The sequence below is a fragment of the Lissotriton helveticus genome, chromosome 8 (genome assembly GCF_964261635.1).
Source record: "Lissotriton helveticus chromosome 8, aLisHel1.1, whole genome shotgun sequence".
NCBI classification, from domain to species: Eukaryota; Metazoa; Chordata; class Amphibia; order Caudata; family Salamandridae; genus Lissotriton; species Lissotriton helveticus.
In genome coordinates, this window is record NC_136069.1 from 775,885,489 (window position 1) to 775,912,683 (window position 27,195).

At 45.8% G+C, this 27,195-nt stretch overlaps 2 protein-coding genes across 2 annotated transcripts in view; both read right to left on the reverse strand.

The window, feature by feature from the left end:
* LOC144772911 (uncharacterized) overlaps positions 1 to 5,118 on the reverse strand; it is a 2,519,762-nt gene extending 2,514,644 nt beyond the window's left edge. The window contains exons 1-2 of the mRNA XM_078657606.1: positions 5,003 to 5,118; positions 3,121 to 3,240 (exon numbers count right to left, since the gene is read on the reverse strand). The gene's annotated coding sequence lies outside the window, so the exon portion shown is untranslated. The remainder of the gene's footprint in view (positions 1 to 3,120; positions 3,241 to 5,002) is intronic.
* A 571-nt stretch (positions 5,119 to 5,689) lies between these two features.
* LOC144773802 (uncharacterized) overlaps positions 5,690 to 27,195 on the reverse strand; it is a 3,430,469-nt gene continuing 3,408,963 nt past the window's right edge. Inside the window, exons 18-22 of the mRNA XM_078658904.1 lie at positions 10,186 to 10,248; positions 8,893 to 9,012; positions 7,573 to 7,692; positions 6,270 to 6,389; positions 5,690 to 5,745 (exon numbers count right to left, since the gene is read on the reverse strand). Coding sequence (XP_078515030.1) covers positions 5,690 to 5,745; positions 6,270 to 6,389; positions 7,573 to 7,692; positions 8,893 to 9,012; positions 10,186 to 10,248 — 479 coding nt within the window. The remainder of the gene's footprint in view (positions 5,746 to 6,269; positions 6,390 to 7,572; positions 7,693 to 8,892; positions 9,013 to 10,185; positions 10,249 to 27,195) is intronic.

A 27,195-nucleotide genomic window follows, 5' to 3' on the forward strand; every position in this document is an offset into this window, starting at 1 on the left:
GGTGGCTCGGGGAGTGGGCCCTCTCTGTCTACTTTACAGGGGGGCCCCCACAACTTTCGTTACGCCACTGTCTTCCACCCCCATTTACACACTGGCAAATGTCCAAATATAAATATAATATATACACTGAGATGTAACGCCCTTCGGGTCACTCGCTTTCTTTGCTAAATATAATACTGCCCTATATATACCCAGGTTGGGGCCAACGACCATAAGGGTGATGCTCAATGTTCTTTCATAAGTCTACATTTATATGCGATTTAAGATTATGTACATATTTTCTTGTCTTTTCCTTAAGATTTCTAAGCAAAGTAATTCTTTTATATACAAAACAATTTGTTTTCATCTGCAATACTAAATCATTATATGGCACTGTGTTTCATGTACATTGATAAAGAAGAGTACACATCACTTGTAGCGGGTTCATGTACTTACCTGTAAATGGTTTAAGATGAATGGTTTTGTGTACCCGTTTGTAGTCAGTATTTTATTTTGTGTTTAAACAGCCCCGAAGAAAAAACGGTGTTTCAAAACCCATGTTGGCTGTTTGGCTGTGATATCGTACTTCGAAGACTAAAAAGAAGTATTTGGAACAAGCGCTTGTGATGAAATACATTCTCACACTATTCTTGTATGTATGTATATATATAGATATAGATATATAGATAGATAGATAGATAGATAGATAGATAGATAGATAGACAGATAGATAGATAGATAGATAGATAGATAGATAGATAGATAGATAGATAGATAGATAGATAGATAGATAGATAGATAGATAGATAGATAGATAGATAGATAGATAGATAGATCAACACCAGTTTCACCTGACAAACAGGCACCGATGCCACGAGAATTGTTTCTGCACAATTTTGTATTTAAGCTGTGGCGTAATGCGTCTCAGCAGTTCCCTCTGCCTTATTCACGCACTATCTATGTAGATAGAAAGACAGACAGACAGACAGACAGACAGACAGACAGACAGACAGACAGATAGATAGATAGATAGATAGATAGATAGATAGATAGATAGATAGATAGATAGATAGATAGATAGATAGATAGATAGATAGATAGATAGATAGATAGATAGATAGATCGATAGATCGATCGATCGATCGATCGATCGATCGATCGATCGATCGATCGATCGATCGATGGATAGATAGATAGATAGATAGATAGATAGATAGATAGATAGATAGATAGATAGATAGATAGATAGATAGATAGATAGATAGATAGATAGATAGATAGATAGATAGATAGATAGATAGATAGATAGATAGATAGATAGATAGATAGATAGATGCCGATTCACAGAACTAATCTGAGATAAAATCCTAAACGTACTACTTTTGGTATTCACAGAAGGTATTTGGTAGTAGTAAAGTTAGGACTCCTAATTTTACTACTAGTAAATGCTTTCTGTGAATACCAAAAGTAGTACGTTTAGGATTGTGTCCAGATTAGTTCTGTAAATCGGCCCCACTGATCGCATGTCTTGTGTTAAGAAATGATCAGACAGTGCCAGCATATGGTGAAATACCATAAACAAGTGCAGGTGTTAAGAAGGAAGTGCCGGTGCTGAGCAATAGCAAGAGCAGTAATACAGAATAATGGCTAATCAGTAAGGCAGACACCTCCAGTCCAATCAGAAAGTGGTATATATTTTGAACTGAATTTTCATATTGCTTGTGCTCAATAACAACACATAGCTTAATGTGAATAGCTATTACACTACTTCAAGCTAAATGTATAATTTTAGATTTCTAATGATGAATTTAAGGGGAATTCAAAAAGTAAATACAAACCTGGTGGTTCTTAAGGCAGATGTGTCCAAGAGATCTCAACATCAGTCTTTGCATTCCATTACCCCGGAGAATCAATATTTGCATCATATTTCGGCTCAATTTTCTGTCCTCTTGGTGGTCATACAATTTATTGTTAGGAAGAGTCCACTCAATTAAATTGGAATCTTATTACCATATATCATACAAAAACGCAGAGCCCAATTCTATAAATTACTACGTTTGTGAGGAGATTGCAAAAAAGCCATGCTTATCTTTTCGCAAGTATTTTAATGATACCATCAAACTGCTAGGCCTGATGGAATTGTGGCTAAGCTCAGCAAGCCTATATCAATTAAAAAAGGTGTCATCAAAATCAGCTAAAATATTAGCATTGTTAGAGAATAGAGCAACCCTAGAAAACGCTGACATGCCTGGGTTGTATTGAACAGCTACACATCCCAGAGACCTCAGCAGTACCTTGTGGAAAGCCTAAATCCCAAGACAAAACAATTTTTTTGTTCTTCTGACTGGGCGGATTACCATCACTACTATTTATTGATCCCTGGATGAAGACAGCTAGAGATATAGGCTGCATGCTATGCGGTTTGGCAGTCGAAAACCTGGTCCACACCATCTGTCTCTGCCAAACCACACTAGGAATTTGCAGGATACTTTTACACTCCCATTGGTAACAGCAAGGGGTGCAAACTTGAACAGAAGCAAAATTGACCTTTTTCAATTCATCAGATGAGAGCTCCATTGCTAGAATAGTTAAGTACATTCATAGTGTAGAAAATACACTCGTAAACACATCAAAATATCACCAGGGGCTCACAATCCAGCTTGCCCTAACAACAACAGACTGACAACCGCTTACTGTTTGAGGTAGAAGTTACCTCCTTTTCAACCACTTCATGAGTGAGGAAATAGACACCTCCCTGGACAGTGTCAACAAAGCACCCTTCACCCATCCTCCTCTTCATTCTAAAATGTAATTTAACCAACAAAAGTCATCACCCTGTATATCCATTGCTGTATAAAACATTTTTTTTAAAAAGGAACATATGGTTGATTATTTAAATCACATCGTTTTATTGAAATCTTAAATGATCAGTATTAATGTTGCACTTTCTTTGCTTTTTATTGTAAAGATTTAAAACAATCAAACAATAAACATATATTATTATTATTAATATTATTATTGCTTGTGCTCAATAACAAAACATAGCTCAATGTGAATAGCTATTACACTACTTCAAGCTAAATTTATAATGTTAGATTACTGATGATGAATGTAAGGGAAACTCAAAAAGTAGATACAAACCTGGTGGTTCTTTAGGCAGATGTGTCCAAGAGATCTCAACATCAGTCTTTGCATTCCATTGCCCTGGAGAATCAATGTTTGCGTCATATTTTGTCTCAAATTTATGTCTTCGTGCTGCTCCTACAATTTGATGGTAGGAAGAGTCCACTCAATTAATTTGGAATCTGATTGCCATATATTATACAAAAACGCAGAGCCCAATTCTATAAATTACTATATTTGTGAGGAGATTGCAAAAAAGCCACACTTGTCTTTTCACAAATATATCAATGATGGCATCAAACTGCTAGGCCTGAAGGAATTGTGGCTAAGCTCAGCAAGTCTAGATCAATTAACCCCTTCCATTTGGGGCTTATTCCCCCTAGGTGCGGGGGGGAGGGGCTGCGCACGGCACCGCGGTGCTCGTGACGAGCTCAGCTCGTCATGCTGCACAGCTCCACTGTGCTCATGACATGCTGAGCTCGTCACGACTCCGCCCACTCCTGTAGAACGCCCGACAGGAGGGGAATAAGCCCTGTGTGGGCATTCCGCAGCAGTTATGACAAGATCAGCTCGTCATGAACACAGCTCCACTGTGCCTCATGACGAGCTGAGCTCGTCATAAGCATCGAAGAGGTTAAAAAAGGCATCATCAAAATCATCTAAAATATCAGCATTGTTAGAGAATAGGGCAACCCTAGCAAAACGCCAACATGCCGGGCTTGTATTGAACAGCTGCACATGCCTTAGACCTCAGCAGTACCTTATGGAAAGCCTAAATCCCAAGACAAAAAAACAATTTTTGCTCTTCCGACTGGGTGGATTCCCATCGCTACTATTTATTGAGCCCTGGATGAGGACAGCCAGAGGGTAAACAACCTTTACAACGAAACTTTTACAACGCACTACCATTACAACACGGTCATTACAACGCAAACTATTACAACGCATTGAGCTGGGGGGGCGCTCTAGGATAGGGAATAGGTTAATTTACTATCCAATAACCTTCCCTAGTGTCCACGGGGACTGGAGTTGGAATAGTAAATTAAACTATTCACTATCCAACACCCAAAAGCACTATGCGTTGTAATGGATTGCGATGTAAAAACCGCATTGTAAAGGCAGGCGTTGTAATAGCCTGCGTTGTAACGTCATAAATCCTAGCCAGAGACATCGATTGCAGGCTATGCGGTTTGGCAGTCGAAAACCTGGTCCACACCATCTGTCTCTTGCCAACCACACTAGGAATTTGACGAATACTTTTGCGCCCCCATTGGAAACAGCAAGGCGCGCCCTATTGCAGGGAAGCAATCTTGAGCTTCTTCAATTCATCAGATGCGAGCTCCATTGATAGAATAGTTAAGCACATTCATGATGTAGAAAAGACACTCATAGGGACATCAAAATATCACCAGGGGCTCACATTCTAGCTTTCCCTAACAACAACAGACTGACAACCGCTTACTATTTGAGGAAATAGATACCTCCTTGTCAACCACTTCATGAGAGAGGAAATAGACATCTCCCTGGACAGTGTCAACAAAGCACCCTTCACCCGTCCTCCTCTTCATTCTAAAATGTACCTTAACCAACAAAAGTCATCACCCTGTATTCTCATTTATGTATACATTTTTTTTTAAGGAATATATGGTTGATTATTTAAATCACATGGTTTTATTGACATCTTAAATGATCAGTATTAATGTTGCATTTTTGTTGCTTTTTATTGTCAAAATGTTAAACAAAAAGCAAACATATATTAATATTATTATTATTATTATTGTTTGTGCTCAATAACAACACATAGCTTAATATGAATAGCTATTACACTACTTCAAGCTCAATTTATAATGTTAGATTTCTGATGAAGAATGTAAGGGAAACTCAAAAAGTAAATACAAACCTGGTGGTTCTTTAGGCGGATGTGTCAGAGAGATCTCAACATCAGTCTTTGCATTCCATTGCCCTGGAGAATCAATATTTGCGTCATATTTCGGCTCAATTTTCTGTCCTATTGGTGCTCCTCCAATTTGATGTTAGGAAGAGTCCACTCATTTAAATTGGAAGCAGATTATCATATATTATACAAAAACGCAGAGCCCTATTCTATAAATAACTATGTTTGTGAGGAGATTGCAAAAATAGCCACGCTCTCCTTTTCGCAAATATCTCAATGATGCCATCAAACTGCTAGACATGAAGGAATTGTGGCTAAGCTCAGCAAGTCTAGATCAATTAAAAAATGCGTCATTAAAATCATCTAAAATATCAGCATTGTTAGAGGATAGGGCAACCCTAGCGAAACGCCAACACGCTTGCCTTGTATTGAACAGCTACACATCCCTGAGACCTCAGAAGTACCTTGTGGAAAGCCTAAATCCCATGACAAGAAAACAATTTTGTTCTTCCGACTGGGTCGATTTTCATCGGTACTATTTATTGAGCCCTGGATGAGGACAGGCAGAGACATGGATTGCATGCTATGCGGTTTGGCAGTCGAAAACCTGGTCCACACCATCTGTCTCTTGCCAACCACACTTGGAATTTACTGGATACTTTTGTGCCCCCACTGGTAACAGCAAGGAGTGCCCTATTGCAGGGAAACTATCTTGACCTTCTTTAATTCATCAGATGCAAGCTCCATTGCTAGAATAGTTAAGTACATTCATAGTGTAGAAAAGTCACTCATAAAGACCTCAACATATCACCAGGGCCTCACATTACAGTTTGCCCTAATGACAACAGACTGACATCCACTTACTGTTTGAGGAAATAGACACCTCCCTGGACACTGTCAACAAAGCACCCTTCACCCGTCCTCCTCTTCATTCTAAAATGTACCTTAACCAACAAAAGTCATCACCCCGTATTCTCATTGATGTATACATTTGTTTTTAAGGAATATATGGTTGATTATTTAAATCACATGGTTTTATTGAAATCCTAAATGATCAGTATTAATGTTGCATTTTCATTGCTTTTTATTGTAAAAATGTTAAACAAAAAGTAAACATATATTAATATTATTATTATTATTACTATTATTATTGATTGTGCTCAATAACAACACATAGCTTAATATGAATAGCTATTACACTACTTCAAGCTCAATTTATAATGTTAGATTTCTGATGATGAATGTAAGGGAAACTCAAAAAGTAAATACAAACCTGGTGGTTCTTTAGGCGGATGTGTCAGAGAGATCTCAACATCAGTCTTTGCATTCCATTGCCCTGGAGAATCAACATTTGCGTCATATTCCGGCTCAATTTTCTGTCCTCTTGGTGCTCCTACAATTTGATGGTAGGAAGAGTCCACTCAATTAAATTGGAATCTGATTATCATATATTAAACAAAAACACAGAGCCCTATTCTATAAATAACTATGCTTGTGAGGAGATTGCATAAATAGCGACGCTCGCCTTTTCGCAAATATCTCAATGATGACATCAAACTGCTAGACCTGAAGGGATTGTGGCTAAGCTCAGCAAGTCTAGATCAATTAAAAAAGGCGTCATTAAAATCATCTAAAATATCAGCATTGTTAGAGGATAGGGCAACCCTAGCGAAACGCCAACACGCTTGGTTTGTATTGGACAGCTACACATCCCTGAGACCTCAGAAGTACCTTGTGGAAAGCTTAAATCCCAATACAAGAAACCAATTTTGTTCTTCCAACTGGTTGGATTTCCATCTGTACTATTTATTGAGCCCTCGATGAGGACAGCCAGAGACATGGATTGCAAGCTATGCTGTTTTGGCAGTCGAAAACCTGGTCCACACCATCTGTCTCTTGCCGACCATACTTGGAATTTGCTAGATACTTTTGTGCCCCCATTGGAAACAGCAAGGAGTGCCCTATTGCAGGGAAGCAATCTTGACCTTCTTTAATTCATCAGATGTGATCCATTGCTAGAATAGTTAAGTACATTCATGTTCTTGAAAAGTCACTCATAAAGACCTCGAAATATCACCAGGGCCTCACATTACAGTTTGCCCTAACGACAACAGACTGACATCCACTTAATGTTTGAGGAAATAGATACCTCCTTGTTAACAACTTCATGAGTGAGGAAATAGACACCTCCCTGGAAAGTGTCAACAAAGCACCCTTCACCCGTCCTCCTCTTCATTCTAAAATGTACCTTAACCAACAAAAGTCATCACCCTTTATTCTCATTGATGTATACATTTTTTTTAAGGAATATATGGTTGATTATTTAAATCAGATGGTTTTATTGAAATCTTAAATGATCAGTATTAATGTTTCATTTTCATTGCTTTTTATTGTAAAAATGTTAAACAAAAAGTAAACATATATTAATATTATTATTATTATTACTATTATTATTGCTTGTGCTCAATAACAACACATAGCTTAATATGAATAGCTATTACACTATTTCAAGCTCAATTTATAATGTTAGATTTCTGATGATGAATGTAAGGGAAACTCAAAAAGTAAATACAAACCTGGTGGTTCTTTAGGCGGATGTGTCAGAGAGATCTCAACATCAGTCTTTGCATTCCATTGCCCTGGAGAATCAACATTTGCGTCATATTCCGGCTCAATTTTCTGTCCTCTTGGTGCTCCTACAATTTTATGGTAGGAAGAGTCCACTCAATTAAATTGGAATCTGATTATCATATATTAAACAAAAAAAGCCAGAGCCCTATTCTATAAATAACTATGCTTGTGAGGAGATTGCATAAATAGCCACGCTCGCCTTTTCGCAAATATCTCAATGATGCCATCAAACTGCTAGACCTGAAGGGATTGTGGCTAAGCTCAGCAAGTCTAGATCAATTAAAAAAGGCGTCATTAAAATCATCTAAAATATCAGCATTGTTAGAGGATAGGGCAACCCTAGCGAAACGCCAACACGCTTGGTTTGTATTGGACAGCTACACATCCCTGAGACCTCAGAAGTACCTTGTGGAAAGCCTAAATCCCAAGACAAGAAACCAATTTTGTTCTTCCAACTGGTTGGATTTCCATCTGTACTATTTATTGAGCCCTCGATGAGGACAGCCAGATACATGGATTGCAAGCTATGCTGTTTTGGCAGTCGAAAACCTGGTCCACACCATCTGTCTCTTGCCGACCATACTTGGAATTTGCTAAATACTTTTGTGCCCCCATTGGAAACAGCAAGGAGTGCCCTATTGCAGGGAAGCAATCTTGACCTTCTTTAATTCATCAGAAGTGATCCATTGCTAGAATAGTTAAGTACATACATGTTCTTGAAAAGTCACTCATAAAGACCTCGAAATATCACCAGGGCCTCACATTACAGTTTGCCCTAACGACAACAGACTGACATCCACTTAATGTTTGAGGAAATAGATACCTCCTTGTTAACAACTTCATGAGTGAGGAAATAGACACCTCCCTGGAAAGTGTCTACAAAGCACCCTTCACCCGTCCTCCTCTTCATTCTAAAATGTACCTTAACCAACAAAAGTCATCACCCTTTATTCTCATTGATGTAAACATTTTTTTTAAGGAATATATGGTTGATTATTTAAATCAGATGGTTTTATTGAAATATTAAATGATCAGTATTAATGTTTCATTTTCATTGCTTTTTATTGTAAAAATGTTAAACAAAAAGTAAACATATATTAATATTATTATTATTATTATTATTATTATTATTATTATTAATATTGCTTGTGCTCAATAACAACACATAGCTTAATATGAATAGCTATTACACTACTTCAAGCTCAATTTATAATGTTAGATTCCTGATGATGAATGTAAGGGAAACTCGAAAAGTAAATACAAACCTTGTGGTTCTTTAGGCGGATGTGTCAGAGAGATCTCAACATCAGTCTTTGCATTCCATTGCCCTGGAGAATCAATATTTGCGTCATATTTCGGCTCAATTTTTTGTCCTCTTGGTGCTCCTACAATTTGATGGTAGGAAGAGTCCACTCAATTAAATTAGAATCTGATTATCATATATTATATAAAAACGCAGAGCCCTATTCTATAAATAACTATGTTTGTGAGGAGATTGCAATAATAGCCACGCTCGCCTTTTCGCAAATATCTCAATGATGCCATCAAACTGCTAGACCTGAAGGAATTGAGGCTAAGCTCAGCAAGTCTAGATCAATTAAAAAAGGCGTCATTAAAATCATCTAAAATATCAGCATTGTTAGAGGATAGGGCAACCCTAGCGAATCGCCAACACGCTTGGCTTGTATTGAACAGCTACAAATCCCTGAGACCTCAGAAGTACCTTGTGGAAAGCCTAAATCCCAAGACAAGAACTTTTTTGTTCTTCCGACTGGGTGGATTTGTATCGCTACTATTTATTGAGCCCAGGATGAGGACAGCCAGAGACATGGATTGCATGCTATGCGGTTTGGCAGTCGAAAACCTGGTCCACACCATCTGTCTCTTGCCAACCACACTAGGAATTTGCTTGATACTTTTGTGCCCCCACTGGAAACAGCAAGGAGTGCCCTATTGCAGGGAAGCAATCTTGACCTTTAATTCATCAGATGCGAGCTCAATTGCTAGAATAGTTAAGTACATTCATGGTGTAGAAAAGTCACTCATAAAGACCTCAAAATAATACCAGGGCCTCACATTACAGTTTGCCCTAACGACAACAGGCTGACAACCGCTTACTGTTTGAGGAAATAGATACCTCCTTGTCAACCACTTCACAAGTGAGGAAATAGACACCTCCCTGGACAGTGTCAACAAAGCACCCTTCACCCGTCCACCTCTTTATTCTAAAATGTACCTTAACCAATAAAAGTAATCACCCTGTATTCTCATTGATGTATACATTTTTTTAAGGAACATATGGTTGACTATTTGAATCACATGGTTTTATTGAAATCCTAAATGATCAGTATTAATGTTGCACTTCTATTATTTTTTTTTTTAAAGATTTTAAACAATCAAACAATAAACATATATTAATATTATTATTATTATTATTACTTGTGCTCAATAACAGCACATAGCTCAATGTGAATAGGTATTACACTACTTCAAGCTAAATTTATAATGTTAGATTTCTAATGATGAATGTAAGGGAAACTCATAAAGTAAATACAAACCTGGTGGCTCTTTAGGCAGATGTGTCCAAGAGATATCAACGTCAGTCTTTGAATTCCATTGCCCTGGAAAATCAATATTTGCATCATATTTCGGTTCAATTATTTGTCCTCTTGGTGCTTCTACAATTTAATGCTCGGAATAGTCCACACAATTAAAGTGTAATCTGATTACCATATTTTTTTTTTTTTTTTTAAATTTGTTTTATTGTTGCATCAAAGTATACGGTACATCGTGAATAAGCCGCTGACGTGGCCTCAACATTCAGCCATGCGTGCAACGTGTTTTTCGTTTAAACAACTGGTACAAATATCCATTTCCTCCAAAAATCAGTACATACCATGCAACCATGTGTGTGGGTCAGAAGACCATGAACTTGTAGAGCAAGGAGGACAGTACATGTTAACAGGAGTATAATGTCCCGTCTCAAAGGGCGGTGGAGCGGGGCCTGTATAGTCCATGTAATGGTGGTACCAGAAAACGGGGGGGGATAAAACCGTGGGGGGGAAGCGTGTAGGCGCTAGTGTGGTGGAAATATCGGCGGTGGGCGTCGGGGGGGGGCGGGGGGAAACGAGCCCAAGGGGCTATTCAGCTCGCATTCCAGGAGGGTGGGAAGTCAATCAGGATGCAGGGGGCATCCGGAACCTGCCTCAGGGGGGGGAACAACAGCCAGGCGTAAACGGTCTTCACGGGTCGGGGGGGGAGAAGGAGTAGGGGGGTCACCCATTCGCGTGGATTGTCGAAAACTGTAGAGAAGCATGGCCCATTCCATGGAAATGGGAAATTTTCGCGCGCCCCTGGCTTCTTCCTCTCTAAGAGCATCTTCCTCCGCCGCCGCCCATTTACTGACCGCCCCCGTCCATGCTGCTATAGGGGGACCTTCCGGGGATCGCCAGCGCATGGCTATGCATCTATTCGCCAGCAGGAGCGCTAAGGACACGAAGCGCCTATGCACTGGGGCTTGCTTAGGGACATGGAGGATACCTAATGCACTGGATTCCCAGGTGGATAGTGTAGTAAGGCCTGTCAGATCAGACAGCGTGTTGTGTACCGCTTGCCAAAAGGAGTGAAGGTCTGGACAGCTCCAGAACATATGGCGAAAGTCTGCGGCAGGGGAGCAGCATCTGGGGCATAAGAAGGGTGTGGAGGGATAGAACTTCTGTAAGCGCGCTGGGGTGAGGTACGCCCTGTGGAGGATATAGTATTGGATGTTCTTGAAGCGGGCATTCCTAGAGACGCGTTTAGGGGCCTCAAGCGCTTTAGTCCATTCCGAGTCATGTAGTGCGCGACCTATGTCCTCCTCCCATGTAGCCCGCAAGGTTGTCAGAGGTGCTTGTGAAAGTTCCCGAATGGATTTATACAGCCAGGTAACTAAGTGGCGTCCCACCCCCATACGCAGGACAGCGTGTATTACTGGATGCGTGTCTGGCTCGCCAGTGTAGAGGTTAAAATGGGGTCGGTATCCGGCAATCAGCTGTCGATACCTGAGGAATTGGCCCGGGGGGAGACCGTATTCAGCGGTCAAGCGGTCAAGTGATTTTAAGTGGCCTTCCTCAAATAACGATTCCAGATCCGTGATGCCGCAGTGCGACCATTCGGTGAAGAATGGCGCCGTAAAGTAGGAGTCTTGCCTGGGGCTGCCTATCAATGGTAACAGCGGGGAATACGGAGGCCTATGAGGGGACAATCGGTGGATCCGCATCATGCACCGGCGCGCTATCGCCACCTGGAGGGGGTACGTACGTCGTGGCTTGGTTCCCGGGAGAAGAAGACGGGTGAGTTCCGGGGTTGCGATTCTGCCCGTCGAAGTGACAGTCTCCTGAGGGTAACGATCCGCCGTCCAGTATGACAGCCATTGGAGTTGTGCCGCGAGGAAATATGACTCGAAGGACGGAGCTCCGAGCCCTCCCAGCGTCGTAGGAAGTTGAAGGGTTTTCAGGGCAACCCTATGGCGGCCCTCGCCCCAGATAAGGGTCCCTAGGAGGGAGTCTACATCGCGGAAGAAGGATCTGGGCGGTATTACCGGCAAATTCGTGAAGTGGTAAAGGAGTCGGGGAAGCATAATCATTTTGGCTAGAGCTATTCTTCCTATCGGGGCCAGTGGGAGCTTATTCCAAAAAGCGACCGCCGGGCGTAGACTGGCAAGTGCCTTACGGTGATTCCCCTCGAAAAGGTCAGCTGGGGAATGATACAAGCGGACACCAAGGTAACGGGGGGCTTCCGCGGACCATGAGAGGGTGTGCGCTCCGAGCCCGACCTCCCGGGGGGGTAGGTTCGGGTGTAAGGGGTAAACTGTGGACTTGTCCCAGTTTACCTGTAGTCCCGAGGCCTCTGCGAAGTCCGCTAGTGCCGTTCCTATAGGGGTCATGTCCGTTTCGATGTCTCGGACGTAAATGAGAAGATCATCCGCGTACATGGATACGCAATGCGTACTGTCTGCAAGTGGAATGCCCCATTCCATCCCTTCCCGGCGGAGCCGAACCGCCAGTGGTTCGACTGCTAGCGCAAATAAGAGAGGCGACAGGGGGCACCCTTGTCGCGTACCTCGCCGAACTGCGAACGCCGGTGATATGCGTTTCCCGATACGTACCCGCGCGGTCAAGTCGGTGTACAAGAGGCGTGTGTACGCCATGAGTGTTGGGCCGATATTCAGGCGTTGCAAGATCGAGAAGAGATAGGGCCAGGTGAGGGTGTCAAACGCCTTCTCCAGGTCCATAATGAGGCAGGCGGCGCGGGGAAATCTGTCACGTATCTGGTCTTGAACGTGGAAGATTCGGCGGAGGTTCTGGGAGGTGTTCCTTCCCGGAACAAAGCCGCATTGGTCTGGGTGGACCAGCGGGCGTATGATCTGCGCATAACGGTCAGCCAGAATTTTCCCCATGATTTTACAGTCGGCCGACAGGAGCGTGATGGGGCGATACGACCCCATGTGGAGTGGGTCTCTGTAGGGTTTGGGAAAGGTGACAATCACGGATTCCCGCAGTGACTGGGGTAATCTCCCTAGATGAAGAGACGTCTCGAGCACCTGTGATAAATGGGGGACTATTAGAGGCGAGAAAGTCGAGTAGTATTCCAGCGGGAAACCGTCCAGTCCCGGCGCTTTATTCCGGGACATGGCACGAATTGCCTGGGTAATGTCAGAGGGTTTTATCCTGGCGTCGAGGGCGCGCTTGTCTATGTCCGAGATTTTGGGCAGCGTCAGTGGGTCCAAAAAGCGGTCCACAGAGAATGGGGAGGATTGGGTCGGGGTCCCGTACACTTGCGTGTAGTGGCGCTGGAACGCCAGGAGGATCTCGGCCTGCGAGCGTACCAATACACCATCCGGGTTGATAATATCCGTGATCGGCTTGATTTCGGTGTCCTGTTTCGCCATCCAGGCTAGTAGCGTTCCAGTCTTGTCCCTGTCCTTATGAACCCTAGAGGCGTAAGCCCTAAAATTGTATCTGCGGAGGTCAGCGCAGGCAGTCTGATACTCCGTCTTCGTCTTGGCCATGAGTACAGCGTGTTCCTCCGAGTCGTCAAGCCGCTTAGTAAGCGCGGCCAGAGATTGTTCCGAGGTTTGGAGCGCCCGTTCCAAGGTGCGACGCACTCCCACCACCTGTTGGATGCATTCCCCTCGCGCCACCACCTTAAACGCATCCCATTCAACCAGTACCGACGATGCCGTGTTAGTGTTGTGCGCAAAATAATCGCGGATACTGGATTCGTGAGCGTCTCTGAATACTGGATCTGAAAGGCAGTCCCTAGGGAGACGCCAGGTGGGGACAGGTGGGTGCGGGGGGCGCCAGGTTAGACGGATGATATGAGCGTCATGATCCGAGAGGATCCGACCTAGGTAATCCATGGAAGTGATCTTAGGGAGGATAGGTGCAGAGCAGAGGAAACGGTCCAGGCGGACCCTAAGGTTATGTGGGATCGAGTGAAAGGAATAAATGCGAGCCAGTGGGTGTAGGTGTCGCCATGCATCAGTGAGTGCCCAGTGCGTGGTCCATGCCCCGAAGAGTTCTGCCTGTCGGGGAGCCGGGGAGTGTGCGGGGGGAGAATGTGAGCGGTCCAGGGTGGGGTCCAGCGTGCAGTTATAGTCACCTCCCAATACCCACGGGACTGCAGTGAACTGGGCCAGAACGCCCGTGAGGTGATCCCAGAATTTATCCTGATCTATATTGGGGGCGTAAATGCTGCCAAGGAGTATACCCTGTCCATCAAGTATTCCCTCTAGGAGCGCATACCTGCCCTCTCTATCTATCACCCGTCGGAGCTCTCGGAAGGGAGTACCTGGCCTAACCCAAATTAACGCGCCGCGTGCAAACGCTGAATAGTGTGTGGCACAGAGGGTCCCTCGCCATTTGAGCTGCAGGCGAGAGAGTTCAGTGGCGTTCATATGCGTCTCTTGCAGGAACGCAATATTGGCTGACATACGCTTAATGTATGAGTAGACAGTGTAGCGTTTGCTGGGCGTGTGCAGGCCTCGCACATTCAGTGTGAGGATATTAATGTCTGACCGTGAGTCTGCCATTCATACGGTGACAAGAGTGGGAGAGGGACCCCCTTGAATCCCCCGTCGGCCGCCAGTGTGTATGCGTCTCGAGTATTTCTAATGCGCCATGCTTCCACAATCATGGGGGAGGGACTCAGGGAATTAACCGTAAACAGAACTTTGGGTGGGAAACAGTCCCAATACTGAGGATATTTCACCGGAGGTGGCATATCCAAACAAATGTCCCACTAGGGGAAAAATACAACGGGTATCTGCGGGGGTGGCAGCGTGTGTCGCTGCTGGGCCTGTGCGCGGGTCGGGCTCTGGTAGGATAAGCGTCTATCGCTCGCAAGCGCTCACAATTATTAAACAAAACAGTCTAGGCTCCTAGACTTCGCGCAACACAATAGGTCACCATGAGAAGGATATAACAGTGGAAAGTTCTTTCATCATGAAGAGGTGCCAGGTTGAGTGGCCAGGGTAGCGTCCGAGGTTTGTATCATAACAAGGGGGGAGGAGATCGGTCCAATTCCCGACATTGTTCCGTCGCTGTCCCGGTCTTTCTCTGGGGTGAACAGGTGTGGATGACCCTCCAAATCCGACACCATGGGTGACGTGTGTAGTCCAGTCACCGCTCTCAAGGCCTCTCGTCGTTCTTGCATGATTTGCGTAAGATCGGGTGAGCCCGTAGGGGATGATGCTTGGCTTTTGGGGCGGCCTGCTCGAGTGCGGCTCGCACCTCGTCTCCTGGAGCGTCTGAAGGCGTTGTTGCGTGCTCTCTGGGGTCCAGGATTAGGGATTGTTGGGCAGTGGAACTCAGTCCATTCCTGTGCTTCCTCCGCCGTGTTGAAAAAGAGGGCTTTCCCCTTGTGTAGTACTTTTAGGCGGGCCGGGAACAGCAGAGAGTATTGAAGGTCATTTGCGCGGAGGCGCCTTTTGACGTCGAGGTAGGTGGAACGCTGGTGTTGGATCTCTCGGGCATAGTCCGGGAACACCATAACGTGTTGGTCTTCCACTTGTAGGGGGCCCGCCGTCCGGGCCGCACGAAGCACCGCATCGCGGTCCCGGAAGTGTAAGAATTTAGCCAACATGGGGCGTGGAGGGAGGCCCGGCTTGGGCGCCCGGGCTGGGACCCTATGTGCTCTTTCAATGGAAAAAAAGGCCGACCTTTCCGCCTCCGGTGTGAAAGATTTGGTCCAGAGCTCCATGTACGTAAGGGGGTCCGAGTTCTCAATGCCTTCCGGCAAGCCCAGGACGCGGATGTTACAGCGTCTCGAGCGCCCTTCCAGGTCCACCGTGCGTTCCTCGAGGGCCGCCACGCGGTGCAGGACTTCCTTCAGTTCCGCCTCCTGTGTTTTCATCGCAGGTTGCAGCTCGGTCACAATCCGTTCTCCGTCTTTCACTCTGTCCGCCAATTTGCGGTGGTCGTCGCGGATTAGATTGATGTCCGTCGTCAGGACGCCCAGTCTCTCCTCCATTGATAGGCGGGATAATTCGATTGCCGCCAATACTTGGTCCAATTTCGCCGAGAGTGTGGGGTCGGTTTGCGACGCGTTGGCTTGCGTCCATGTTCTCGTTTGGGGCATCCTCTCGGGGGCCGTCTCGGGGATAGTCGTTGTCTGCGTGGGTCTCGGCTTCCCCATGAGTGCAGTTATAGATGGGGGGGGGCTTGCCCTCCGCGCGTTCCGTAATCCGTAAACCACCTCTCCTCAGTATATCTGGGTGGGCAGTAGCTCAGGGTAAGTCGGGCCCCTAGCCTCTCCCGGTCTCGGGGCGGACACTGCGTTCCCCCCCTCCAGGGAACCTCTGCTAGGGTAATGCGCGGTAGCGAGGGGGTGACAGCCCAGGTGTCAGGAGATGCACAGCAAATGGTGACTGCTCCCACTGTCCAGGTTTCTCCGGGGACAGGGTGCTTGGCAGCGAGGTCCGATCCCACCCCCCTAGGCGACCCCGGGGGTCGACGAGCAGGCGACCAGGGCCCGGGAGGGAGGAGGGGGTCGATGAGCGACTCCGGTATGGCGTGTGAACGTCCTGGGGTCAGTGGAGCACCGCACTTGCAGGGTGAAGTCCGCGTCGATCACGGCGTCTCGGCCTCTGCGGGCGCCATCTTAAAGTCAGGCACTCGGGTCCACTGGGTCACGTAATGCGGCAGAAGCGTTCTGAGCTTCCCCCCCCCCCCCCTGACCAAGGGCCGGCGCCGTCCGCGACCCTTCGGCGGGCCCCAGATGGGGTAGGATGCCGCCGGGTCTCCGGCACCGAGGGTCACAGGAGGAGAAAGGGGGGGGGGGTAGGGGGGTCGTCACTCACCGCCTTCCGATGGGATCGAGGTCGCCTGAAGGACCCAGCGGCATACAGGTGGTACCCCCACCGGCGTCCGTCAGCCAGAGGTAGTGGGCCGATCAGTGCTGGGGTGGGCTCCCAGTCGTGCAGGAGCGCCGGGTTAGTGGATCGTCGGGACGACGGCCGCCATCTTGCGTACCCGGCTGTCACCACAAGAGTTCAGATGGCGTGGTGCAAGGGCTCGTGAGTCGGTCTCTGCGCCCTGCGGTGAAGTCCTGGGGTCGCCAGTCGTCCTCACTGCCAAATGCTGTCGCCTCGAGGATAGTCCCTCAGTGGTTCCCCCCGCTGGTAGAGGGAGCCGCGCCCGCCATCTTAGAGACTCGGCGCCCGGCTCCGGTTCCGATGTGGGACGGGACGGTGATCAGCGCTCGTCCGCAGCCCCCGTAGTGTCTCCAGAGGTCGCCCACAGCAGGTAAGTCTCAGTGGAGCAAAATGTGCGGGCTGAGGCTCCCGGCGATCTTAGGAAATGGGCAGGATGCTAGCCCGATCGCGGAGCCTCAGCAGGACACAGCCGCCATCGTGGCCTGCCAAGCCACGCCCCCCGTAATCTGATTACCATATATTATACAATGGAGAAAAAGACTATTTTTCGATTAAAATCAGCAAATTCAGTAGATCATTAGGGCTCTGTTAAAAATACAGATGTGGCCTTTAGGTGAACAAATAATTCTCCTCATGCTAAACAGGAGAATTACACACCCTAAGGCCTATGCTCCAATGAGGTGTGTCCATGTTTTGTAAATTTCTATCGGGTTGCCTGTTCTTATTTTCAGAAAATGCCTGCAACGATTGGCTAAACACTTAATTGTGGAAACGCATGGCCTACATAATTAGAAGGAACACATTTCTGAAATAATGATGTCATCCTATTTGTTTATCTTGAAGCATTTATACACCTTGCCATACCCCTGATGAGAGGAAGAGCTCCAATTTATGGCACTTCGTTTCGAAGTGCATGATTGATTGCATGTTATAAGGTATGGTAGACCTGGGCAGGAAAATCAAAAATGTTCCTGACACCCAGTGAGAAAACTCTAGGGACATTGTTTCTTTTTTCTTTTTCAGAAACAACCCTCCAGGTTTGGATGTATATTTCTGTAAAAGAATACTGGTTGGGTCACAAAAACACAGCTGCCTATTTGGAAGGTGCTCCTTCCTGCACGAAAACAATCTCCCCATGGTGCAAGGGTGCCTGCCCCGGGGCATGGCAGCAGTTAATGCAACATCAGAGGGTGAAGCACAGAGATGCAACAAATTGTTGTAAATATGTTGCATTCCTGTGCTTCGAAAATAATGCAGCTCAGCAAAATGACTTGCATCACTGCGCTGCGTTAGTTTCTTGTAAATCAGCCCCAATATTTCTGCTTGTTACGCATCTATCAAAGAGGCACACAATTTTTCTGTAAACCCAAGTTTACAAGTGTTTGTAATTCTGGATTTGCATCAAAATGCATGGTTCACCCATGTAATGCCTACCCAAAGTAAAATAATGCAGATCAGTGCTATGTACTGCAGTGCTTTGCTTTGTATTTTCTAAAATACATATAGTTGCTTCGTAATTGGCAAAAAGGAGTGTGTGCCAGGGTTCCGCCAACAAAGTGAAGTAACCCTGAGACAGAATAATAGTACGTTTTGCCAAAAGTGCAGAGGTCAAACTGACGAATGCACCTATAATAAAGGGATCTCCTCTGCACAGCCTTGGATAACTAAATGAAGCAGATGTTCCTATGCTGGGAGTTAAGGCTATCGCCAATCAGGCAAGCTGCCTGGTCACCTATCAGGCTTTTATTGAGCATCTATTTTTTTCATAATGGTATAACACTGACTGGAGGATACAGTTTTTGAGTGCTATTTAGGCATTAACTGTGTCTGAGTTCCTAAAACTACATCACCCTCCAAAACTTTGAGAGGCGACTGATAATATTGGTTGCAAGTACTGCATTGTTGCTCTGGAATTCATTAGCTCATGTAACACTTGCCTGAAGTGATCACTGACAACATTCTTTCCAAAAGGCATCACAAAATAAACTACATGTCTGCTATATCAAAAAAGGGAGGAACCATGTCCTGGTACATTAATTTGTCTAGCTAGTATGCAGAAAATGGGTGTCATACCTAGAGGCTGAGCTGTAGAAATGTTAAATGAGTCAAACTGGTATTTTTTGTGCAAGAACATCAAAGGACACTATTTGAATTCTATTACATATTAGATAACAGGATAGCATTGAGGATTTGCTTGTCATGTCAAGTGATGCCAGAATGTTTCTGGCAGAGACCAACCCCAATTACGAGCAGTGTGGAGCTGAATTCCCATGTGGAATTCCCCCCCCCCCACACTATTATCAGTGGCCAAGTGTTCCCGCACCAGATTTACCAGGTGTGGGTATATTACACCTGATTTTATAAGCTGGAAAAATCACTTTGGGAATGGAATTTGTTAGAAACTGAGTTGATGGTTGACTGGGGTGTAAGCCCTGATCAAGCAGCAACCACAATCCTAGTCAGGGTAAGGTGCAAGCAAACACCAAATTAACCTGTGCTCACCCTCTGGAAACATGGCACAGAGCAGTTAAGCGTAACTTAGAAGCAGTGTGTAAAGTATTTGTTCAACACTTAAAACAGTAAAACCACCACACAAAATGATTCCATGCCATTTTAGAGCAATGGCTCTGAATGCAATAAACACAACAAGATCAAAACAACAAAAATTAAATTAGTAATACCAGTATATAGAAATGTAAAGTTTAATATGAAAAATTCCACCAAAAACCACAGAGAGCCACAAAGGATATCAGGTCATACCAGATCAGGACAAAATCACAAGTTCAGTCCGACCTCTTCGGAGAATGGGCTGACTACAGGGGCCCATATAGGCCAGCTGAACAGAGGACCTCAAATCCTGATTGCGGAGCATTGAGATGATCCGTGTCAAAGATGAGTAGCGGAGCTGAGGAGATGCGTCGGTTCTGAGATGTAGCGAGGCTGCGGTGCAAGGCCGTGTTGCGTCAACATCAAGGGTCCCGTCAACAGGCTTGCGATGAGAAGTCCGGCGATGGGGATGCGATGTACAGTTGAGGCATTGCGTAGCTTCTGATGAGCAGTAAAGCTGAGATGGAGAGGTCCATCATCATCATTGAGGCTGCCTTCAATAAGGAATGCAAGGAGTTGTGGTGAGGAAATCGCCATGAGGTGCTGGTTCAAAGTTGATGTGTCGGTCCCAAGATGCGGGTTGCGGGTCTGCTCAGGGATACGCCTCTCAGCCAAGGAGATGCATCAGCTCTGCTCTAAGATGCATCACTCAACAGAGAAGATGTGTTGGTTCTGCTGGTAAACACCTTAAGCTCCAAGGCTCAAGGACTTGTGCAGCACCAATTGGTAGGGTAGACTCACAGCTGGCAGAGTTCAGATGCAGATGCAAGGTTAGAAGGCTGTTATGTCCCTGAGGCAGGAGCCCAGCCAACTAGCCCTTAGAGTTACTTTGGGTCTGGCTTCAAAAAATGCAAGTCGAGTCCTTCTCTCCAAGGTAAGAGGGCAGAAGGCAGCAGATCAGCACAGGAAGGAAGCAGATCAGCACAGGCAAGCAGGAGTCCACCACACTGCAGGCCAGCAGACTGGCAGTCGTTCAACAGATCATCAGTCCTTCATCCTGGCAGAGTATCCACATGTCCATAAGAGTACTCATATGGTGGTGTCTGGGGTCCAGGACGTGCACACAGTGGTGCCTTTGATGTGGGGAGACTTCAAAGACATGCCTTTGAAATGTACAGATGTCCTCCCTTCCTGCTGTGGCTCCAGACTAACTACAGGGGGATATGCAGCCCTTTGTGTGTGGACAGGACACAGCCTATTAAGGTGTAAGTGAGGCTGTGCCCAGCTTCTCCCTCCTATCCTGCCAGAGCTGGCCTATCGAGACACACCTACGTTCCCATTGTGTGTGGCTGTCTAGGAGGAACACACAAAGCCCAACTGCCTCTCTATGATCAGAGACAGGCTACAGGCAAAGAACAAGTTACATACCTTCAGTAATGCTTTTCGGGTGGATACAGTATCTACCTGAGGATTCCTCCAATTTTGAATATCCAAATGTGCCAGCATTCCATGGAAACTTTCTTGAAAACTTTCGGACATTGGCAAGGACATCATAATGCCTATCGCTCCACATGTGGTACCACATGATGTTCCTAGAGACATAAGAAGCCCTGATCGGCATGCTGACGTCAGTTTCCACCCATTTCTTTCGTGCTTTCGAGGCGAACAGGTGAAACTAACATTAAAATGAAATTATAAATTCTGAATCTTTAAATCAAATATTTACACATATGTATACATATTGTAGGAAAGTCTGAGCTGCTTTCATGGTTACCCACACTTTTTACCTGGTGTCATTGTGTATCAGACCTAGCCTGCTGGTATCCTGCTAATCAGGACCCCAGCAACTTCTCTCTCCTAAAATGGTTCTGGTAAGTAATTTTGTATTTTGGCAACTGGCTACTGTTGTACCCTTAATAGTCCCTAGTATATGGTACTGAGGTACCCAGGGCATAGGTACACCAGGGGGTCTCCCATGGGCTGCAGCATGTATTGTGCCACCCATGGGAGTTTGCTTAATCTGTGACTACAGACCTACCATTGCAGCCTGTGTGAGTTGGTGCTTGTACCTCTCACAATAGATTTCTTATATCTGAGGTCAGTGCACTTAAAACCTATATGTCACCCCAAAGGCAGGCTGTTCAGTCCAGAGAGTAGGGTGCTTGGTTATAAGTGTAAGGGTGCCCCTACATGAGCAGCACACCACTACAAACCCCAGAGTCAATTCTCCAGGCTTTGTAAGTGCGGTCAGCCATTTTAAGACATATAGTAAACATCAGTCATTATGAGATGTCTAACTATATAATGGCTGCAGCAAACCCAATCATGTTTGGTATCAAACATGTTGGATCATACCCCAATATCGATTCCAATGTTGGAAGCATGATCCCATGTACTAGGGGGCCCCTTAGTGGACCCACCTGTACACCCGGTAACAGCCTTCCAGGGGCTGCAAGCAAGCTAGTTCTGGTGCCGACCACAGACACAATGCTGCCCTCCTGCTGCTGAGCCAACCTCAAGCAGGGGATGGCTGAACAATAGGTTTCCTATTGCAGGGAGGTGTAACCCTCTCCCAGACAGGACGTAGTGTATTGGTCTGGGGTAGGGGCACTTGCGAACATCACCAGACTGCTTTGAAGGCCACAGATGGTGTCCCCCTTGCATACTCCAGTTTGAGCAAGCTCAGGAACCCTTTGCTTCTGCTCTGGTACAAACTGGACAAAGGAGAGGAGAGTATCCCCCCTCTTCCCAGTCACTCCTCTGAGAGGGACCACCAAGTTGTTCCAATGCTTTTCTGAGGGTAATTAAGGGGTCCCCTGTGGGTGAGTCCTCAGATTCGTCGTGCGACCATACGCAACCCTGAAACAATGTAATTCTTCAATCGTCTGGACACTTAGACTTTGTTGAACTGTTACTGGAACCAAAAATGCACTAAGGAAGACTTCTGCTGCTCTTGGTCTCACTATTCAGCAAGCCTTCTGCACCGTCTGTGTCTGTGCTTCATCCAGGTTCTCCAAAAGACCTTTGAGCATAAAGGACACGCACAGAAATCTCCCTTAGATCTGCAGGCACCAAAATGAAGATGACCGGTCTGCTGCTCCTGATGTCCCAAAGATAGCCTGAGGCTCAGTAACATAGGTGGTGGTTCTGTGGCACCATAGAGGCCTGACCTGTCTTCCCGCAATTTGGAGGACAGTATCCCTCATCGTGCTGCTGGGTCCGAACCCCTGTCCAACTCATCGACTTACTGTTGCCAAAGCGTGTTTCCTGTGCATTCCAGAGATCTTTTGGCTACAAGAAGCTACAGCCTCCAGCACCTCACTTTCTGAAAAGCACAGTCCTCCCTGCATCTCCTGCATCATGGCCCTCTGACTTTGGTGAGTTGCTTGAGGTACTCTTGCGACTTCTGTGCCTCCACCCTGTGGGTCCTCTCAAGTGCCTTCCTTTGCTTCAGTGGGCTCCGCTGCTTGCCCAGGGCCTGCTCTGACTCTACTTGGTGAGTCTCTTGGATCTTGCTGGCCCCAACGTTTGTTTCTTTTTGTTCTCCATGCCATTTTGCTGCTACAAAGGCTTGTTGGTGCTCCAGCTGGACACCGACCCCCTAGACACTGACATCCAATGTGGGACAGCTCCGGGTCTTCCTCAGCAGTAACTGGTCCTCACAACTGGAGCGACAAGGTCACTGTTGTCTCTTCTGAACCTCTCGACATCGGTGGGCACTGTGCTTCTGTGCCTCCTGGTCACCTCGGATTGACATAGACTCTGTCCCCTCAACTCCAAGAATCCACCCCTGGATTCCACCGAACTCTTTCACAGTCTTCTCCAGAGGAATATTCTTCGAAGTCTCCCATTGTCATCTACGGCAGGTTCCGACGTCACCCCTGTGCACCCGGCTTCCTTGGTGCAGGTAACCTGGTTCCTGGAGCATCCACAAGTGGGGTGGCTCTCAAACCTTCTGACTTCCACAGGGTTTCTTCTGGTCCTCCGTAAAAAGGTCCTTTTCCCTTAAAACTGCGGCTGCAACTTCTTAATTGACTTCTATTGGGCTGCAGCTGTGTTTCCACTCTGCACACAGCATCCGTGGGGTTCCCGGCTACCTACCTTGGGTGGTTCCTTGTGTCCCCAGCTCCTCTGAGTCTTTTGGCCCAAGTCCCATTCTCCTTTGCAGTTTGCATTCCACTTTCTTAATATATAATTTGGTCTCCCCCTGGAGACGAGTGTATATTTGTGCTACTCACCTGATTATTTCAAGGTATTCTAGTGTATTGTGCTGATATCTCCGGGTAGGAGATATAGCAATGTGTTAGTGATTATGTTGTGTAATAAATAGACTTATTTTTATATAAACACTGTGTGGTTCTTTTTAATTTAACTTACACTGTTTATTACAGTTAGTAAAACAAGCTGCTTTACATCCCTTTAAGATAGGCCTGTAGGCTGCTCTCCACAGCTATCACTTTGAGAGCTTTTTATAGTTATAAAAGACCACTAAAATCACCAAAAGGGTTGTCTGGATTAGTGCAATGTGCATCACTTGAATAAGTGTGCACCATATACTATGCCAGCCTCCGACACATATGTATATGAAAACTTGAATACATATAAAATATATAAACAGACTTCTTTTTGGTATCCACCAGAAACAGCTTTACCAAGGGTAATTAACTTGTTTTTTGATGGCTATATCTACCTGTGGATTACTTCAAACTTTCTTTATTGTTTAAGTTAATTAAGACTATAACAATATACTGATAAACTGTACATATTGCGACATAGAAATTATATTCATCAAACATTTGGGGGTAACCAATAATACATCGGAGGAGAAGGAAATAAAGCATGGGCCAATGTGCAGGTTTTATGTGTTGGTCTGCAAAGCATAAGGCATTGAAGTGTAAGGCAGGTAGGTCTTGTACATTAGCAAGATATGAATGTTGAACACATGCAATGTATCTCAAGGCACACATTAGTCTGAGGCCCAATATCTGGAGGGGTATACAAGCTTGTCGATAGTGATAAGAGAGGGTAAGCCCTCAATGGTGACCAAGTAACACAATTGGGGAAATAGTGTAGGGACGGAGGAGAAAGCATAGGAGTGGGGGAGATAGATATTGTTGGCTTAAGCCGCATGCAAGAACTGGGGGGAGGGAGGTTCCTCGCCAGACCTGCAGAGCACGGGCCTAGCCTGTACAATCTTTCTGACGTATGGCAGGATTACTTCTTCGAAGAGTTGGAGGGCTCGCAATCTAGAGGGAGTGTATTAAGAGTGCTTTAGCTTAAAGAAGTAGTTAATTAGAGGTTGCCAGATGTGTGCAAATTTGGTATCGATGTGCGTGATCGGGGAAATCAATAGCTCCATTGCCATGACGAACCAGAGGCGCGTGAACCATGCCGAGATAGGTGTGACATAGGGTTTCTTCCAATGGAGGGAAATGGTCTGTTTAGCTGTCCCTAGCATATCTGCAATGAGGCGCCAATCAGAGTGATTCATGGCTGTGAGTTAGTGCGGTCCGATGCCCAATAGGGCCACTGTGGGGGAGTGTGGTATTGGAAATCCCACAGTGTCTCGAATGTGGCTCAAGACTTCCTTCCAAAACACTGTCAGCTTTAGGAAGGACCACAAGATGTGAATAAAGTCCCCCACCACAGTCTGGCATCGCCAATAGAGGGTCGGTGACAGTGCTGAGCTTTGAGGAACTCCACAAGGGAGTGAAAAGGCCTCCACTGTAAGGTTTCCCTATTACAACCTCTGTTCCATAGCATTAAGGAAAGAAGTGAGCATGGTTAGAGCCGTCCCAGTAATTCCCACTTACTTCAGCCTCTGCGTTAGTATCAGATAGTTAACACTGTCAAATGCTGCTGAGAGGTCAAGTAGGATGAGCAAAGCCATCCCCCACTATCAAGCTGTTTACTTATCTCCTCGGTGGCCATGACTAAGGCTGATTCTGTTGAGTGGTATGGTCTGAAGCCATGTCGTGTGGTGTCTAAGAGGTGTTTGGACTTAAATAGCATGCCACTTCCTGATTAATAGATGTTTCTAGAATTTTGGTTTCAAGGGGTAGACAAGATATAGGACGGTATTTTTTGACTTTGGAGGGATCTAGTGAGGTTTTTTTTTAATTGGCCGTATGCAAGCTTTTTTCCAAGAAGTGGGAAAGGTACCTGACGTAAGAATGTTATTCAGGAGCGGGATCAAACGGGTGCTAACCCTATCAGAATCCATGTGAAGTATTGAGGGAGGACAGGGATCTGACGGGGAGCCAGATTTGATGGATATTAGTAGATCATTTACTCTCTCAGAGGTTGGAGGGGAGAAACTAAACAATTGACAGGTAGTACAAGTTTTAGAGATAGTATTCTCTGTTAACATCTTGTTGGCAGTATCTGTAGCCTTCCCTGCAAGCTCCTTGTAGACTGTTTGTACATTTGTCTGGAAAAAGTTGGCCACTTTGTTGCAGAAATTTTGACCCCTTGTTGGGGTGGCGTAGTGGGCAAAAGAACAAGGGATTTAACTTTTATTATATATATATATATATTATATACAATATAAAATTTAACCCAGATCTTTTGACTGGGGGAGAATGTTTGCATTGTCAGCACGTTTCTCCCTAAGTGGGATGGGTATGCCCAGACGTGGGTCCGTTGCTCACTGTGCCACTGGATTCAAGCTAGCCTGGCTGAAGAAGGGTGACATACCCTGAAACCGGTCCCAGGATTCTAGTTTCCGGTCCAAGGAGGACCTGGCCTGGCAGTTCGTCTGGACTGTTTCCATGGGGCACAGGGTCAAGACTGATTTGCATATGGCTGGCTCCAAACTGGGGTGGCGTTATAGGCAAAATAACAATGGATTTTACCCATATCTTTTGACTGGGGGAGAATGATTGCATTGTCAGCATTCCATCCATCATTTGTTTGCTGTAACACTTTAACGTTAAGGGACAAGAATCTAATATTAATGGCCATGGTTATGTTAGTGGACAGGGCGGTCGGTTGCAGTGTCTGGGTCATGGTCAGAGGGGTCATGTTTCTTGGCTTGGGGGTAGTAGAGAAAGGACTCAGGTTGTAGCCCAGCGAAGGCGCAGCCTATTTTCTAGCAGGAATGGAATTCCCTTACTATAAAGTGTGCGGGGGAGGGGTACAGGAGGCCCCTCTTGTCAGGCTTGTCTCTCCCCGGGTAAAGAGATAAGGGTGGGAAGGGGGCAAGGTGTGATTACCAGATGGTTGTCAACAGGACCTATAAGGTCTAGCGTTGTCCTGGAACAGCCCGGAAGTCAGAACAAGGTCTATTCTGAAGAAGTCACTCTCCAAGGAGACCAGTGGAATGTTGGGGGCTTGGGGGAAGTGACCTTAATGGTCTGATCTCCACATACAGCAGCAGTGCTTGAGCAGTGAAATGAAGAGGGCCAACTGTGGGCACCTTAAAATAAGAAGGCTGCCCTGTCATCAAATTCTTGTTCACCAGAGGGTTGAGTGGGGCCAGGGGGGTCCCTCAGAGAATCCAGTTGGACATCAGTGAGTATCAGAGAGGTGTGTGTCCATCCAGCACGCTTCATAGAACCAGCCCAGGGCGACCCCATGACGGCCAAAGTACAATACATGGCCTGGT